The sequence below is a fragment of the Convolutriloba macropyga genome, unplaced genomic scaffold, assembly GCF_964194025.1.
Source record: "Convolutriloba macropyga unplaced genomic scaffold, txConMacr16.3 SCAFFOLD_2797, whole genome shotgun sequence".
NCBI lineage: Eukaryota > Metazoa > Xenacoelomorpha > Acoela > Convolutidae > Convolutriloba > Convolutriloba macropyga.
Genome location: NW_027449540.1, coordinates 1 through 18,811, shown reverse-complemented (window position 1 = coordinate 18,811; position 18,811 = coordinate 1). Strand labels below are relative to the sequence as shown.

General features: G+C 36.6%; 1 protein-coding gene across 1 annotated transcript; it reads left to right on the top strand.

Annotated features, from left to right (window-relative positions):
* The first annotated feature begins 1,509 nt into the window (after positions 1-1,509).
* LOC142355129 (uncharacterized) lies at positions 1,510-17,118 on the top strand. The gene is made up of 3 exons (XM_075407388.1): positions 1,510-1,636; positions 15,844-16,000; positions 16,829-17,118. The coding sequence occupies exons 1-3, from the start codon at positions 1,580-1,582 to the stop codon at positions 17,032-17,034; spliced, it is 420 nt and encodes a 139-aa protein (XP_075263503.1). The 5' UTR covers positions 1,510-1,579; the 3' UTR covers positions 17,035-17,118.
* The last annotated feature ends 1,693 nt before the right edge of the window (positions 17,119-18,811 follow it).

Here is an 18,811-nt window from a genome sequence, read left to right as displayed (position 1 = left end):
AATTGGCGGCAATTTAATACTGAAAGTCAACTGAAAAGTGCGCCGAAACTGGTGCCATTTTTCACTTTAAATCTTTATAGTGGTATATATTAACCTCTGATGTGGTTATTTGAAGCCCACTATTGAACTTCTTAGTCAGTTATTTTTTCGGTTATTTTTTGATGGCTTAATTTGTGCAGATATCTGGAACTCTGGGAGAGGCAGTTGTTTCCCGGAGCGCATCGTCGAAATTTCCAAAAAAATATGCTTGAATTTCAGTTAAAATTCACACGTATGCATAATATAAATGCAAGGCCAGAAGTCAAAAAGGCAGAAGTTGGGATATACATATCGAAAAGTTGAATTTCGTCATTTAAACGTTTAGGTTGAAAGTTTTAAGCAAAGGTACGTCGCTGTGCAGAAGTCACTTCGAAATTCTGAGTTAGTATCTCGAACGCCTACGCGGCTCTCGATAAACGCCAGAAGTTCTCAGTGACTTCAAGCAGAGTCACGTAACCTACACATAACTTTAACTAAATAATGAGATTGAAAGACGGACCTCTTTTCTTGATCTGAAAATCGATTGGAACCTGAGGTTTATGAACTTTAAATAACAAGGTCAATAAAAATAATAAAAAGTTAAACAAGGGTAATTGTGGCAGGTTTCAAATTGTTTCATCTTAAAAAAACTCGTGCTTTGTGAGGCTATGAAGGGCACTTTGGGGACTGAAACAGAATACTTCCGATTCTAGATGTTTACATTCACTCCATCACAAAACTCGCAGATCGACATTTTTGGAGCTACGACCGAAGCTGTTCTCCATGTCACGTGAAATTTGACTCAATCATCAAAATTGACCAATCAGATGAAACGGACCGCTTCTTCACGGAGTCTGAGAAAGTGATCACACAAAGAAGGAAGCTGTTCCTCAGAGCTAACTCAACTCATGCGAATGAAAAGAGGAAGCATTATGACGGTTCCAAAAATGAAGATTGGAAAAATGAATTCTCAAACATTCGAACTTCAACTTTCATAAAATTTTTAACTTTTTATCAAAGAGATTTTGAACTTTTTGGTTACAAAATTTTCAAATGCTGACTGTTCGTTTTCTTTAGTTTATCTTTATTATTGTGCAGAAACAAAGAAGATAATGTGTTTTTGAGCGTATTGCTAGAACTAAAAGGTAATAAAATGTACACGACGAATCTTCTGTTAATCTGCTGAGCTCTATAGTTCATTTTCAAACGGTCGCTGCACAGGCGTCTAAGTTGAAATTCAAAAACAAACGGAAAGATCAAAAATAGTTTCAATTCATGTGCTTACTATTTTTAGTGCTAACGGCTAGCTCAACCTCTTATCAGGATATGCAAATCATTGTATTGGAGTAGTGTCACGTTTTCCGTTTCTAGCATTTCTAGATATTGAAAACGTTTAACTCAATCTAACCTTGTTTTATTAATATGAAAGACTGGCCTGAAATAATTACAACTTTTGATAAGAACTGGAACTTTAGCTTCAAAGAAAATCCGTGCCTCAGTAAATTAGTGTTGAGAATTTCGTTTAAAGTCGATTCTTTGTCATTTGAATTTTTTCCTGAACATGCGCGTATACTCTGTTGTCTCCTTCCTCTGCATTCTTTTCGTCCCATGTTATCAGGTAAGCATCATTTACAAGATTAAATGCTCGAAGTTCGTAGCAATTGTATTAGTCTTGTGACATTTTTAAAGCGAGACTATGTCTGACGCTTTGGACTTTTAGAGTCCTCAGAAATGGGATAAGCAGATAAAGCGAAGAGGAGCATGACAAAAATCAGGGCAGTTTTTGGCGATTTTGACCCTCTCCTCTTAACATCCCTTTCAAGCATAATTTCAGACAGGAATTCTAGGAATTTCTCAACATTGCAAGTGTTAATAATCTATATTTTGACCCACAGAGCTGGATAAACTATATTGACGGAAAGGTTTATGCTAACACCTTACAAAAATCTGGTTCAAATACTGCGTCTGGTATCAGATTGCATGCACGTTTAACCAAAAATTTTAACCTTCGCGAAGATTTTCTGTATAGCAACGACAGACTTTTCCTTGAAAAGCAGCTTTTTCAGCTCGCTTTTCCCGTCTAGAGCTCTACTTTTCGAAAAACTTTAATTTTATAGTAGAGGAGGGAGTCAAATTTTATTGACTGTAAGTACGCCGTCCAGCATCTCAGTTGAATTCAAACTACAGTCTTTTTATGGGTCGAGCATGATGACAATAAATAGAGGAATTGTTATTTTTGTTATTAATAGCCACCGTCGGCCTCTCCAGGGCAATTATTTAGGCGCTCTCCTCTTTCAATTCAAAGAATTTATTTGAATTGATTGGGACACTGTCTTTTTTAATTGCTCTTGAACGAAGTTCATAGCAATTATTGTAAACGTGTGTTTCTTATGCAAATTTTTCGCTTAACAATTTTGCACTTTTTTCTAGAACATTCTTTGACTTCTCAAGTGACTTTTTCACGTTTTCGTTCATCATTTTTGAGTGATCTCTAGTGCTCCGAAGAAAAGCTTGTTGCTAATATAAAATTGGTTGCAGCAAAGCAAAATTTTGTTACGGCTAGCGCAGTGGTTGGTTCAGGTGGACAACGATCCGGAAGTTAGTGGTTCGAATCCCGGTGGGGTCAAGTTTTTTGCACCCATAAGTAAAAATTGATCTAGACTAAAGACCATGATGAATTAAATTGCCTCGCCTGTCGTTCAAGAGCAATTCTTCGGGCATTTGTTGGTTTATGTTTTAAGATCTGTTCAAACACTTTGATATTTGAAATTCTATTGGAGTTAGTGATTTTGATCACGCCGAAGCAAGAAGTGGAACGAAAAATCGAGCGGTTTTGCGGCGTGAACTTTTATACTATAATTTTAAAGTAGCGAGAAAACGGTCTTTGAACAAAAATTTGCTAGTGGTGTTTTGTTCACATGCACCAATTTTACTTTGATTGGTTTTCCCAATCCGAGCATAGTTCATTCTAATTCTACTTTTGTTTGTTTGAACCAGCTTCCATTCTCGCTATTGGTTTTTTGTCCAAATACGATCTTTTGTTTTTGATTTTCTGCTTTTTTTATCTGATTTCTTTTTGGGAATGGTTTTCCTAATGCACTCATTGTCCACTCTAGGTCTCAGTTTTTGTTTAATCAATAAAAATCCTTTGAGTTGTAAGTCAGGACTTGTCCTGCTATGTTCTTTTATTTTAGGCTTTACCTTTTGATCACGTTTTTCGTTTTACATAAGTCTTTATTTTCACGTTTAACTTCTGACTCACTCGCTGTTTCAATTGATTGGATTTTAAATTTGTTCACGCATTGAATTAAGCAATGCATTGAATACGCTCAAAATCAAAAAATCAAAAGAAGCAGGATCAACTCATAAAGCGAGGTCATTAAGTCATAGTGTATTTGTTTAGCAAAGTTCATAGAAGCAAATGCTAGCTGATGTTAGTATTATGCTTAATAGCATTCATTTTAGAAGCTGAATTAAGTCTAATTTTAGAATCTAAACAATTATGCGCAACAAATAAAAAAATTTGACATTAAGAAAAATTCTATCCCCTATTCTGTCTCTTGTTTTTGTTTCAATCGCAATGTGCGGCAAGCGGGTCAACGGTGGCTATTTGCCGGCAATTTGTCGGCTGTGTTTAATTATTGATGTTTTATTATATTTTGAATGCCCAAAAATCCACGAACACCCAGCTATCATGTCGACATACAGTGCAACAAAAAGAACAGTTGAAACAATGCCTAAAAACTGAAATAAATTTTTTTATATTATTGTAGTAGCAAGTGAACTATATTGAAAATGTAATTGCCTGAATGGATCTGCTTAGTGTACTTTAAACAGCATCTTTTTCCGCCTTCAATTTTTGACATTTTGCGGTCGTTTAAATTTGAAAAAAAACTGATATTTGTGTTGGCAGTTTGTTCATGAAAATCGGAAAAACTTGAAGTGACCTACCTGTCGTTGATTGCCACATGCAACAGACGACTCATGATGTGCATATATAATTTTGACTCAGGTTATGTCAATCTTATAAACACAGCAGACAAAATTATTTGAGGAGAAATGGCATTCAATAAATTTGGGGCAAGCTGAAGTCCAGCAGCCGGGAATTTTCGTCGGTCTAGTATCCGTCAGCGCAAACCGGGTCAAATTTATATCGAGCTAACCAAAAGTCGAGAGAAAAGGTTATCAGGGTCTATTGTAATATATATAGAAGATAGTTAATATATAAAAGATAAAATACAAGATAAATGCTTTATTTTTTTAATTTTTGAACAATATATCTAAAACTTTCCCTTAATTTTGGACTGTTTCTGCTGTTGGACAATGAAATTATTGTCCCCCAAGCGCTCTTAAGATTCGGATGAACAGGTATATATCCTATTTTTTGGTCACAATACTTGTTCTTAGATGCTGGATAATGATAACTTTAAACCTTCATTTCTACAGTCCTCAGCTTTAACAAAAATATAACACAGAGGATTTTTAGATTTGCTGCAAATAAGTGGCGTGATGCACATTTAAATTTCATTAAATTTAAATGTGCATCAAAGTTATATAGTAAACTTTAACACAAAATGTATGAGAATCCGAACTGAAATCCGACGTTGTATAAGAGAAATTATTGACAGCAAAGATTCTGACAGTAGTAAGTCAGCATACTGTCTTTGAATATATTGGACTAATGTTCGGTTTTTTGTCTTTGTTCTGTTTTCTCGCTTAGAATTCCGACGAAAATGAAAATAGTTCATTTTTTTATTTTTTTGCAGTCACAGGTGTCCACAAAAAAATTGAACTAATTTTGTTTTCAAATTTGAGTTATAATATGCGAAATCAGTAACAACTATAGCTCAAAATTTATGAAGAATTAACTAAATCTGAACCAACTTTTTCCAAAATATCGCAACAAGAATGAAGATATAGAATCCCATCTAAAAATCTTTAAAATTTCCTTTTGCTCAGAAAAACTGGCATTACTGTACTTTTGTCTACTTGTTTCCTTCAGAGTTTCTTTGAGAAAGCATGGTGATATCTTTTTTGCTGGATTGTTTAGATGACAGCATCAGTATCGAGAATAAAGCTGTAAATTTTCACAGCATCAGTATCGAGAATAAAATTTTAAAATAAGATATTTGCAAATGAAAGTGTTGCTCATAAAACTTGACCCTAACACCGTTAACCAAAAAAGGGAAGGTTAACCAAAAGGGAAAAGTTAACCAACCAGGTTTTTTGTACTGAAATTTCAGTTTTATTCAAATATCTTGAGAGAATATGGAAATGCGCTTGAAGTAAATTTGCATGCTGCCGATGTCTAAAGAAGAGTTTTAGGCGTGTGCTGAAACCGGTGAATGGAGCTACTATAAATAGCTGAAGAATCTAATGACGCTCATGTGAAATTCTACATACCGTAAAAACTATTTTAAGTGCTGAAATAATCTTTATACATTCACTATGTTCTGAGTAATTCGGAGTCTTTTTCATAATTTGACCTTGTTAATGCTTTTCATTAGATCAGGAAGATTTTTAAGAGGTTAGTGCGTTTATGGAAATAAGGGTGTTTTCGGATAAACCTGTCAAATTTTTCTAGTGTCTTAGATAGCTGGGCATGGAAAGTGGTAGTCAAAATTTTGTTTTTGATAGGTCAATAACGCGCATAGCGAGTATTCCCAAACATACCCAAATGTGGGCTGAAACATGCGAGCCAGGTTTCCTTCTTCAGTTAAAGTTTATTTTGTTTTTTTTTCCTGAGAGAAGAAGGAATTGAGTTAAGTTTTGAGTTGAGGAAAGTTTTGAGTTTTGATGTTTTTTTGATGTTTTTTTGATGTTTTTTTTTTAAAAAATTCAGTTATATTTTGGCGAACTAACTAACTCGAGTTCAAGTAAAAATGGGCCAATCCCGTATGTATCCTCTGGATTTCTACATGTGAATGTCTGTTTTCAAGTGCAGTAACAAGTTTGGCTTTATAAATATTCGAGTAGAGCGTAGTGGATGTTGAAGCATGTCATCTGAAGTATAACAAAAAAGGTCTAAAACGCTACAAACAGTTCTTTGAATGTTATAACATTTCATCTCTTATGACGTATTAATGGTCGACGTACAGTGTTGCACAACAGTTGTTTTTGAAGGTGCCCTGGTGCTCATAGGAAATCTTGATTTCTCAAATATTTGAAAACAGTTATCAAACTAAGTCTTGGAAGAAAAAGTGAAAGCAAGACATGGACTGAGTAGATTTGCGAGTTTCAAATGCTTTGGCTTTCGATATTAAATCTTGGACTACAAAAAATTTCTTTCGCAATTTCTGATACCGTTTCTTAAAACCAAAACGACATTTTTACGCAAGTTCGTCCAAAAACGCCAATATTTTTTTGTTTGACTTTCGAAAAAATCTTTTATGTGAATGTAAAGACTTTTCGTCCTCATAGTTTGGTCTGGTTGATATATTTAGGAGGAAAACTAAAATGTTTGTTAAATTTCTTTGAAAAATCTATCATCCGGAGACAACAGAAAAAAAGCGACGATTTTTTTCATTGTCTCAAGAAGTTGTTTTTTTAGGTCCTAATGGCTGGACACTTTTTTAAAACTAAAAAGTTACCCTTCTGTATTTCCAATGTTGCTCTGTTCGAAATGGTATAAGGGCCTCAAATTCTTAGTCACGATAGCTTAGATCAACAAGGAAGCAAAAATCTACACTCAGCAATTGCTTTGCAAAAGACAAAGAAACAAATAAATAGGAAAACATTTGTTGTTTTAAAGATATCTCAAAGTCGTAATTTTGCTGCCTTGCTGCTGTCAATGATCTCGTTTATTTCAACTAACTCTCTGATAACTATTTTAGTTATAAATCGGAAATCTTTACTTAATTGACATTTTTTTAATATCATACACTCTTTTTTTCTTAATTTGCTCTTTGATCAATTTGTCGGGAACTACCGACACTTTTGTAGTGGTTGCCAAAACATTCATAAATTTTTAGCAGAATAGCTTTCCAAAATGTTAGGGCTTTCTGATGTTAGTGAATTTTAGGAGTTGAACTTATATTTAGGTCTTTCCTTTTCCAAGCAATTTCACGGTTATTTGGCTTTTCAAATTTAACTCTTGATAATTGTTATTGTAGTTACATACAATAAATACGCTTTGATATTCAAACGTTTCATAATGTTGAATTTTTCGGTACGTATAATAACATTAATTTTTTGGTATGTATTCTATTCAATGTTCCAGAGCTTCACAATCTTTAACATAAATTTTTTCATGTGTCGCAAAGCATGGACTACGCTAATACCCTGTGTAAAATATCACTGACGGGTTATACCAAAAGCACATTTAGGGTGATCGAGGTATTCCAATTGATGCAAAATTCAAATACTTCAATTACATCATTCCTTTTTATTCGTTTGGGTGTCCAGGACACCTCGTTTAACTTTTTAGCCCACAGTTAATCCCACAATCGTGACTTTATTTGCACAAATTTTTTCCATGCTGCAAAAAAACTACCCCTGTTACCAGTATTGGCCCTAGCCTTCAATTGGTCAGTGGTAAATCAATTTGGTTACTGAATTGTATATTTCTTATATTATTGACCAGAGAGCGAGCGAAACTTTAAAAATACTAATGTATCTTGCTAAATTTGAAATAATCAGCCAATTTGCGCTGACAATAAGCTGCAATCTCCGTCAAAAATTTGTGAAGTCTTAAGGATATCACAATACTAACAAAGTTGAAGCGTTTCATTGATATCTATGTTCATTATACCCATTTTACTCAGAGATTGAAGTACCTTCCTGTACTAGATTCTCGTTGAGCAAAATATGGGTTCAATTTTCCCCGATATGATTTGTAGTTGAAACGAATCAAATAAAACAAAAAGCTCGCAGTAAGCCAGCATCACTGAAAAATAGCCCCAACTGTTAAACGAACACCTCACCTCCCGTTTTGTTGACTAAAGCAGTTAGCGATGCACTATGAAGGATCTGAGACACCCCTTTGACAAAAGCAGTCCGGTTGGCTACACGGTCGAATCGAGCTATTAAATTGAGCTATCATTGAGGATGAGGATGAAGTCGTCTTAATGAAAAAAAAATAGTAAGCTCAGAAAATTGCTGAAGGAGACAAAGCTTTCCAATTGCAAAACCTTTTCGCGGTAAAAAGTTTTTAAACCGCCTAAAAATAGATCAGATATGCTTATTTGGCTAGTGAAATATAAATTGTTGAGGAAAACTGCAGAACAACCAAAAAACAATGCAGATTTCATTATATTTGGAGGAAAATTTGTAAATTTGCGCACAGAAAGTTTGAGCTAAAGGCTAGTAAAAATCAACTGAATTGTTCCTAAAACGAGAAAAATAGCGTCACCTGGTTCCTGGTTTTTTTTGAATACGAAGCATGCATAACAGTAAAAATTCATCGCATGTTACGTAATAACAAGCTAAAAATCGAGGACTGAAACAAACATAATCTGACTAACAATTTGTCTCTATCAATGATGACAATGAAGTCCCCCCGGGTCGAGGTTTGGTCGGAAAAAATGTAAGATTAGCGGTGAATAGCGGCGAAAAACTTTTTTCAGCGCAAAGCGCCCGCATCTTTAAGCGTTAAATGCGGCAAATTTGTAAGATTTGCGGTTTTTATCGGTAAAAAAATTTTCACCGCGTTCACCGGATTTCTTACAAAAAAGATACCGCCGTACAAAGGTTCGAAACTCTCACCTCCTGCATGTCAACAACTTATCGTTCCACTACTCCATCTGTCACTTATTCAATGATGTTTCCTGTGAATTTAAGATTAGCGTTGAAAATAGCGGTGAATAATTGTAAGGTTTGAAATTTTAGCGGTGAATTTTTTTTCACCACATTATGCTGGTAGCGGTGATCTTTTTTCATCGCATTCTGCTGGTAGCGCTGAATTTTTTTTTTCACCGCATTCTGTAGGTAGCGGTGAAAATGTTTCTTTCACCGCTTAAGATGTGAAAAAAAAATTTACTGCTTTAAAGATTTTTTTCAACGCATTCATCGACTAGAGCGCAAATCTTACAATTTTTACTTATATTCACTGCAAATCTTACACCTTATAGCATTTTTTAGCGTTGAAACCTCGACCCGGGCCCTTGGACATTGTGAAAATGAATCAAACATCTTCGAAAAAGAATTGAAAGTCTAGCAAGGTCATAATGCAGTCATGGTAGAGCAATGTCAACTGTCGGTTAAAAGTATTTTGATTAAACGATATACTGGCTAAATCAGTCTATCAACATCTATAGATGAGAATAATCTCCTTGCTGACTGATGATACGAGAAGCATATGATTTAAACTGTGATGCCAGTACTATGTTTTACTACTTTGCCAATAACGTGTTTAATTATACAATTAGGAAGACTCCCCGGGTCGAGGAAAAATTTGAAGAATATGTAGGATATGCAGGGAAAAGTTTTTTTTTGACCAATTTTTTTTTACCAATTTTTTTGAGCAATTTCGTAAATAATTTTGCGGTGAAATTATTTAATTTCACATCTAGAGTAAGCGTGAAAATACGAAAATTCACCACATTTCACGGCTTACTACAAATTACCGTTCGTACACGGATTTGAACCTCTCACCTCCTGCATGTCAGCCACGTCTTCTTCCACTGCGCTACCTCTCCCTAAATTGTATTCTATTTGTTTCAAAATTAAATGAATTTCGTTCAACTTTCTGTAAAACATGCTCGTAAAATTTTTGTAAGGTTAGCGGTCAATGTACAAATTTTAGCGGTGAAATGTGAAATTTTACCGCATTCTCTGCTGATCTCACAAATGTTTAACACCTTTTTCTAGGCGGTGAACTTCTGTAACTTCAACACTAACTTAAGCGGTAATTTTTTGTAATTTAATTGCTTTCACCGCTTATCTCACGAAAGCTTTTTGCGGAAGCTGAAATCTAGGTTTAGACTCTCTTAAGGAGATCACAACGCTTAACAAAGTCGAAAGGGTCATTGAAATGTCTTTTCATCATGCCGTATTTATTCAGAGACTGAATTGTTTTGCAGCACTATTTTTTGTTGAGTGAAATACAGTTTCATTACTTCCCGATACTCTGACTTCCAATTGACGGGTATCAAATAAAGCAAGAACCTAACAGTCAGCCATCGCAACTGGAAAATTTCCCCAAATGTTACCAAACCAACACATCACCTCCCGTTTTGTTGACTGAAGCAATTAGCGATGCACTATGAAGGATCTGAGGCACTTCTCTGAAAAAAAAGCAGTCCAGTAGGCCGCACTGTCGAATCGAGCTATTGCTTGCCGATTGATTAGAAGCTGAGCACTTGATGATATGCAACAGATTGACGCTGAGCTTTTTCCTACAGGGTCCAGCATCCGTGTAATAAAAAAGTGTTTATTTGGTCACTACATTTTTCTTACTTAAGAGATAAGCTTGATTCCAAAAGACCTTATGCAGTACTGGTTTCAATTCTATGAGATGTAGCTTTTACCAATGGCCAGTGGTTTTTTGATGAACGTGGCCAGGCCTTGATATGATAACTGGGAAACTGCTTGAACTCAGAGATTTTGAAAAAAACAACATTCTGAATATCAAAAATTTCTTCAGCTGAATTTTGCGTTTGCTGAGCGTGTTTCATGTATATAGCCTCTTGTCATAATCCATGAAATTCTTCGCCGTTGAAACGGTCTAATCAGTCTAGTACTTTCTTTTCTTTGTTCCGCGTATGCTTTGTCCCACCAGGTAGTTATTAGTAGGATACATATGGCCACAGAATTTTTTTCCCAGGAGAGATCAAAATTCGGATGTTGAATTCAGGAAGGGAACGTTACTGTTTGGGTTTTTATATTGAAAAAAGGAAGTTTGGTGTCAACGCAAATGAATAGTCTGCGTCCTTTTGAGACATAGACATACTGCTGAGACATTACTCTGAATTTTATTTATGCTCAAGTAGTTATAATAACAACAACAGGCACAGAAAATGGAATAAATGAAGTAGACTTATTCAGCACACCAACCAAAATATGTAATTTTTTTCTGATCGGATGTAGTTTTCTAACCTAAAGCATGTTTAAGTTATCGGCAGAAATTAGTTAATTCACGAAATTAGAAAATCTTGGTTCATAAACGATCAACGATCATTGTAATCAGTTCAACCCATGCAATCAATCATGCAATCAACATAGTTTCCTTTTTGGAAAAATTGTTTGAGGTAAAACTTCCTGTTCTGGACAATCACATTTCACCCGCCACTGAGGTACAACTAGTATGATAATTCAGTAAATTTAAGCTCCCCGCTCATTGGGTGAGTCAAAAACTTATCGCTATAGATTGTCCCCGCTCATGGATGACACACTATTCAATGCCGACTCGCCTCTTAACTTCTGCAACAAGGATTCAAATATCTGCTCCCGTTTCATATGTGTCTATAATCTCGCATCCCTTGCAAGGAGCATGATTGCAGACCCCCGAATTGCTGTAACAGAGACTGATTGAGATAACCTACTGAAGGCTACCGACAACCCCGCCGGCTGCAAATTTCTGTTATCAGCCAGAGTAGCGATTCGTTTGAGGGTCTTACGAACTGTCTCTGAAAATCCTGCAAACGTTTCGAAAGCCAAAGGAATGAATTGAATTCCAACTTCACTACAATTCTGGGCGTACTGTTCGTACTTCCTGTCCTCAGCAGCTGACAGAGCGAAACCACTCTTCTCCGACGCATTTATAATGAGGCTTGACTGCAAGGGAGAAGTGACGGTAACGTCTAAAGCTGCTGGTAGACCATTATTCCATACAGGTAAGAAGATATCGCCCGGTCTGGAGTTATTGTCGGGTAGTAAACTTTTCTGCTCCGAGATGTGTGACAAAAGAGCTCCCGAGCAAGCTGATATAATTTTGTCTCGTATACGATCATGACGAGAGATCATATCACCGCGACCATGGCATGACACCGCATGGTCGCCCATTACATCTAGAGTCCCAGATTTACAAAAAGGACATTTTCTCTCGTTCTCGTACACTTTTACACCCAGTCGATATTTGAGAGCAACACGGAACTCATTGGAAGATAGGTGTAGTCCCAGAGCTGGAACGGGGGCTGCGGATAACCAGGCACCAGACTTTGGTTGAGAAAGAGATTGTAAGCGAGCTTTTTCCCTTATGGAACAACTTTGTTTTCCTAACAAGTTGTCAAAGGCAGAGTTATCAAGTTCCTCCTGACTTTTTCTTTGAGAAGGATATGTCGTCGCAATTTCGCTCAATTCTTCAACTGCTTTAACAAATGAGATGTCTTCAGTTGGATTATGGCCTGTTAATTTTTCTAGAAGAACAGAGGATTGAAAAACAGATCCGACGTATGCAGCCTGAACTTGATCTGCTGATCGTCTTATTCCTACACCGGTTTTATTGATTGGAAGGCATGCTTGGTCCCAAGAGGTGTCTGACAACAAAACTCCAAGAATACCTTCAAAGGTTGCACGCTGAACCGAATCAAATTTTCGAATGATTTTATTTGATTCGTTCGAAGGAGAATTGCATCGCAAAGAGTAGACCACCAAGGCACCAAGGCAAAAACGCAAAATACTAAGAGCACATTGAGGATCGTCTACATATGCTAAATTGTCTAGAAGTTCCTCTAATTTTTTAACGCGTTTGAGTAAACAAGAGGAAACAAAAGCGTCAGATCCTATAGCAGCTCCTAATATTTCAATTCTATCTACACAGTTCCTCTTGATCAAACTGTCAATTTTTGTCATGCTTTCGAATGACCATAGCTCGCACTTGTCCTTCCTGCGTTCCAAACCAAATTTTTCTCCTGATTCTGAGAGAATTTCTAACCCTTCACAAAGTTCGATCTCAGTTCCTGCAATAATTCCGTCATCGAGATACCAGCAATGTTTCAAGAGATTCGGTATTTTGCTTTCAATTTCGTCAATAAGAGGCCAGATGGCCAATGAAAACAAAAGTGGACCTAGTTGATCACCTTGTTGCACTCCTGTCTGACTGTCAACAATTGAGCTATTGAAGAACAAATCACTATGTTTCGAGTAACAAAAGGATGCAAATGAAATTATACTAGGCAACAAAACTTTTGTTGAGCCGAGGAGATGACTGCGCTTCACTGAATTAAATGCGTTTCTGAAATCAATTTGAAGTATGCCACCACTTTTTACACTCTTCATTCTTTCGAAGGTTATTTTTGTGGCATGCACTATGCTCTCGGCACCACCCTTGACAGCAACTCCCAACTGCTTTGAACCAAACAAATCAACCGCTTCGATGGCTGCTTCTTTTGCAATGCACTTGGCAACAAGGCGCCTAATAACTTCACCCACAGCTATAGGTCTAATGCCGGTTTTCTTTTTATTCAATGCTGTTAATGTAGCACTACAAAAAGCTGGAGCCACAAAATTTGTGAGCTGGCCTCTGCTGCCCAAGTTCATTAATTTGGTTAGGGAATTCATTGCCCGCTTGGATTGATCAGAAATTGAACAATTGATTGCTTGGAGAAGATGCTCTGGGTACATTTTGGACGGCCCAGCTGCTGTGAATTTCGAAAAAGACTGGAGCTGCAAAAACACCTTTCCCTCATCGAATTGATAAGCTTCGCAGCTTTAGTCTTCATACGGCTCAAGAATTTCGTTTTCCTCTGGATGCAGTTCTTTGAGTTCAATGAGTGTTTTTCTGTTGTCGGGTGCTATTCCCTCCGATGATAAAATCTTTGCCGCACGACCAAACTGTCCTTGAAGACAAAGTGTTTTCACTCGGGAGCCAAGCGCTTCCATTGTGCTGTTACTTTTATTTTTTGCTTGCTTCATTGAAGCCGCTTCGTACGAAAGGGCAGCATACTCACCCGATCTCCATCGCTCAAATCTATTCATCATTGAGTTTTCCTGCTGCTTATGTTTTTTACCTCCTCTGTTGGAAGCACGCAAAACACATTTGCTAACTGCAAAAAACTTCTTCCAGTTATCAACACAGTCAGGATTTGAGATGCAGTCCTCTATGATTGACGTAATAATCCCTGACCATGGCATTCGAAACTTCACGGGGATATAGCGGATCGTTGGAATATTTTTACTGCAAATAGTTTTCAAATCTGGTAATTTGCTTGGATTGTCACTGGGGCCTGATGGGCCACTGCCCAGTGTTGCAGATTGAACCAACTCGTCTATGCGTGCAGATAGATCTTTCGGTATCTTTTTCACTGTTGACAAAAGTTGAATGAATTGTGAATAGGCCCAAATTGATTTCGAGCACACCAATTCATCGCAGTTTGGACCCCAATGCAAGTACCTCACCTTGGTTCTGACCAAGTCCTGCTCCAAGATGGAGACTTTATAAAGGTTATCTTTTCTGTCTGGGTAAAAAAGGATGGTTCCAACTGGAATCAGGAAACGAGATATGTCGTCTTTTATTGTCAGTTCGCTTATCTGCTGTGTTAAACCAGTTGAGGTGTCTAACATAACGTTTTCTACGGAACTGCTAGTGGTTTGTTCCTGTGAGTAACTTTTGACGGGAGACATAGAAACTGGCACCTTTTCAATGATATTCAAAGAACAGTGAGTAGGGGGGGATGAATTGTTATCCTGATTTGCTTCAGACTGGACCAGATCTTTAGCTCTTAGGTTGTATTTCATGGTCAAAACGCAATAACGATTGAACAGGCAAACCGCTCCATGAATCTTATTTTTCGATGACCTGAAAGGCGACAGGGAGGAGGGGGTGCTGAGGGTGGGCTATAAAGTTTGGATCCAACCGGTTTTGACGACCTTCCTCGGCCTCAACTCGATAGTCTGGATAATCTCCCTTCACACATCCACCCAACAATGTAATTTCGAAGACAAAAAAAGGAAGGGGTTTTAAGATGGGTCCTAGAGTTGCAGAATGTTGTTTACAAAATTTGTTTTTAAAGATGGTCTATTCAGAAAGTTGTCGATAAATCCAGCAACTAAACTATGTTAAACTATGTTCTATAGTCAGCTGGACCATTTGATGTGCTATACTTTCACAAATTACTTTTAATTCACCACTCGTATAGATCTGCTGTCTCAGATCAGTTGGGACCTCTGGCAAATGTTATGGGTGTTTGTTTGATGTTTTTAACATTTAGTGGCTCAGTTGGGTCATAGCAGCATCAAAAAACTTGTTCTGAGGGTATATTTCATGGCATTGATAAAATATTTTCTCTATACGTCAAGCTAGAACAACTTGGATGAAAATAGATTTTTATTTTGAAGACATATAATGTTACTTACTAAGCACCTGACAGATTTGGTGTTGTGTATCTGCAGAAAAAATTGTGATGGTCTTAGACTTTGTATAATTGGTATGATCTTTTTTTCTTTTGTGTGGTTTGAGAAGTAAAGACGCACATCAATCACATCTCTACCGGCTTCCCAGCTAAGCAAATCAGGTTGCCAATAAATATTTGTTCTTTGCTTTTCGAAGCGCAACGCCCGACTGCAACTAGCGCTAAAAAGACCAACACTTTCGTGTGAAAACCCATTCCATTCAACAATTTCTCAGCTAAATCTGTCTTTTTCGATTGCTTTAATATTACGAGTATTATAAATGCTTTACTCACGCTGCAGATTCTAATTCATTGAAAAATTGAATTGGAAAAATGCTTATGCTCAGCACAAACACGCAATGGAGCCCGTATGTCAGAAGGCCACAGACCGATTTGGAAAATTCCAAAAATTGAACCAACAAGAGGTTGTCCTGACATTTTGAGTATGAGAATTACCCCCCCCCCCCTCCCATAACGGAACTTCGTCAGTTTTAGTTTTCCTTAAGTCGACGAATGGTCTAGAGCTAGATTAGGGTGATCCATTGTTTTCCTTCTGTAGGCAAAAGACAGCGGGTGTGAGAAGTTGTTTGGTGCATGTGATGTGAATGACAACAAGCAGTGCACTAAGGAGGAATTGGAGGATTTATACGAGCGCATTGGAGCACAGCCACCCAACTCAGTAGTCAAGGAGACATTCATCACTTATGACTCATCTAGTTAGTCACATATTATTCACCACTAATCATTGTAAATCAGTACTGAATTATACCTTTCTCAGTCTGTGTTTTTACTATGACCAAATTCTGAACATGCTCTTTTGAAACTCTTTACAATATCATTTAACAACATTTTGATTTCTTTTTGTTGGATCTAATATGGAATATATGAGATAATTCAGAATATTTTACCCATACTTGTGTTGCATCTTTTCAGTCACAATTTTACTCCACATTTTGAGCTGTGTAGTTCATTGGGTGACTATACAGTTCTAACAAAAGGAAGTTTTTTCGATGATTCCTAATTAAGAAGAAAAATTCTCACAGGTTATCGTCGTTCTATGTAAAAAAAGAACGAACCTGTCTAAACCACACGGGATGAGATTTTAAAGGGCTTTGACAAAATTTTACATCTTTTATGTTTGCGCCCCCCTCCCATCGTTTTCGTCACTGTTTTTATTTTTACCTTAATGGTTATAAACGATAGGAGATATGCGACTTTGTTCATGGAATATATCTCCCAATTACGCGTATCCTCAACTGAAAGCACAATCGCATAAATAAAAAAAGATTAAATCTTGTAAGTGTATTCTATATTTGATGAAAACCGTTCTCTTTGTCGAAAGTTTGCTGCACCTCAATTCCAATAAAAGTTCAAGCCATTGACTGTTGACAGCACTGGACCCTTGAAACAAGGGTTCTATGTGTAGGGCTTTTCATAAATTCCAAATCTGGACTAGGGCATCCAGATAGTACGTCTACCGAGCTGTAATCGTGACAAAGGGCGGTTAGATATGGACACAAAAGTTAAAACTGACTTTGTTTCAGAGGACGGAGTTCTGGAGGAAGATGAGTTTGAGAAGTTCTGTGACAAGATGACGAGAGAGGGAGAGAGTGAGGACAAGGAAAAGAAGGAATCCCTTCTCTCTTCAAGTGACAAGAAGGAGGAGGAGGAGAAGAAAGGAGAGGACAAGAAGGAAGACAAGAAAAAGACACAAGAAGAGGGAATAGAGTCAGACGAATTCAACGACTAATTTTTCTTTACCAAACAGAGGAATGCGAACAAAATTTAAGGGAGATGATATAAAATTAGTTGATTGCAGAAAAGTATTGGTGAAGGCTGAATTAATTTTTGAGGTTGTAATAGACTATTGCATTAAGTTTTTGTATCTGTGCGTTGTTTTATTGTGCAAGTCTATATCGTCATCATAGCAATACCATAGGAACATCATAGCAAAATACGTCAGATCGAATACGACTAACATAATAACGTATTTGCGATTCCAATCAACAAATATGTGAAAGTTTTTCTTTTGACCTTTGAGAAAGAAATTCTGATTACTTTTCGTGTAGTGACTTGTATAGCAGCTACATCACATGATGATTTACTGTCAACGTGCGCTCTTCGTGCGAGTATATTTTAGAAAACAAATCCATTCAAAAAAATTATAATTACATTTAAGATTGTGGCCTGACCTTATATAAATATTGCATAATGATAAAACTTACGTCGGGAAACTGGTTCGATGAGCTAGGAAGTTAATAATCTCTATAAACCAGGTGCAAAAATAAATCAAGTTACCTTAGCAATTAATTTGGAGCAAATGACAATCAATTTAGAATAGAAAAGCAGTGCAGCACTTTCAAAACTGCGGTAAGGATCTGAATGAAAAATTTTGTCCAAAATATAAAATGTAGAAGGTGTTATTGAAAGTTATGGCAAAAACACGAGGATCAAAGAAAGAAATTACAGATCTACACAAGCCCCGAGATCCTGAGTCCGATTCCATCACCTCGACGGAGGTATTAACCACTCGGCTATCAGCGACTTGTCATCGATTCTCTAGCAACAATTTTTGTTCTGAGTGAGAGCAATTGAGATAACTCAAAAATCAAGAAGATGTGCGTGAAAAAGTGACTCATGAAATCAAAGATTATTTTACAACAAAAAACGCAAAACGGCCAAGCGAAATGTGTGCATTAAAAAAACATAGCCGGTAGATTACGGGAAACAACCCGACGAGTTGCGCAATAAAAACTTTTCTCTAACCCTACATTTTCTAGAAATTTGAAAAATAAAAGCAATTTACAGTTAGAAAAATCCCTTTTAGCGAGAAATCTGGACAGGTAGGTTGGGGGAGGGTAGGTTGAGAGGGGATGGTAGTTATGTTGGAGAGAGAGTAGATGTTGGTGTAGGGGGGCAAGTTCAGGGGACGGGGGTTGGTTAGATAGGATGAAGGGACTTACACGGATCAAAAAATGTCGAAATGAACTTTTCACCTTGAATATTATCATCAGTTCCCAATTACTACACATTACAAACTAAACTGCTTTTAAAGTCTATTCTTCGAAAACAGAAGTCAACGTTACAAAACAGAAGTCAATGTTTGAAAACAAAAGACAATTTTAAGTCTTGACTTTCCCTAGCAATCTTGTCGAATCTCAATCCTCATCTTTGAGTCGTAAAAAGACACAAGTTTTCAATAATTGCTTCTCATTAGAGATCAATTATGAACTGCTCTAATTGTTTGTTGCAAAGGATAAAAACTGCATATCAAAAGGTAAATTTAAGGTAAAAGAAAAAATTTTATACCGAACAGGACGTTTGTGCACTTTTAGAGAAATCGTAAAAACAAGTCAAACTTGAAATGAAAATTACGAAAAGAGTGGTTACAAAATGAGCAATTAAGACGTCAGATGAAACTAATAAGAGTATACAATGATGCAGATTTGTCGACAAATATAATAAAAAAAGTTTAGAATTGCTGAAAATCTCTAGAATTCTTCCAATCTTTTTGTAGTTTTCAATTT

Coding starts and splice junctions, on each gene's coding strand:
- LOC142355129 (XM_075407388.1), top strand. CDS start 1,580: ATGCGCGTATACTCTGTTGTCTCCTTCCTCTGCATTCTTTTCGTCCCA. Junction 1,637..15,843: donor TTTTCGTCCCATGTTATCAG/GTAAGCATCATT, acceptor TTCCTTCTGTAG/GCAAAAGACAGCGGGTGTGA. Junction 16,001..16,828: donor CATCACTTATGACTCATCTA/GTTAGTCACATA, acceptor ACTTTGTTTCAG/AGGACGGAGTTCTGGAGGAA.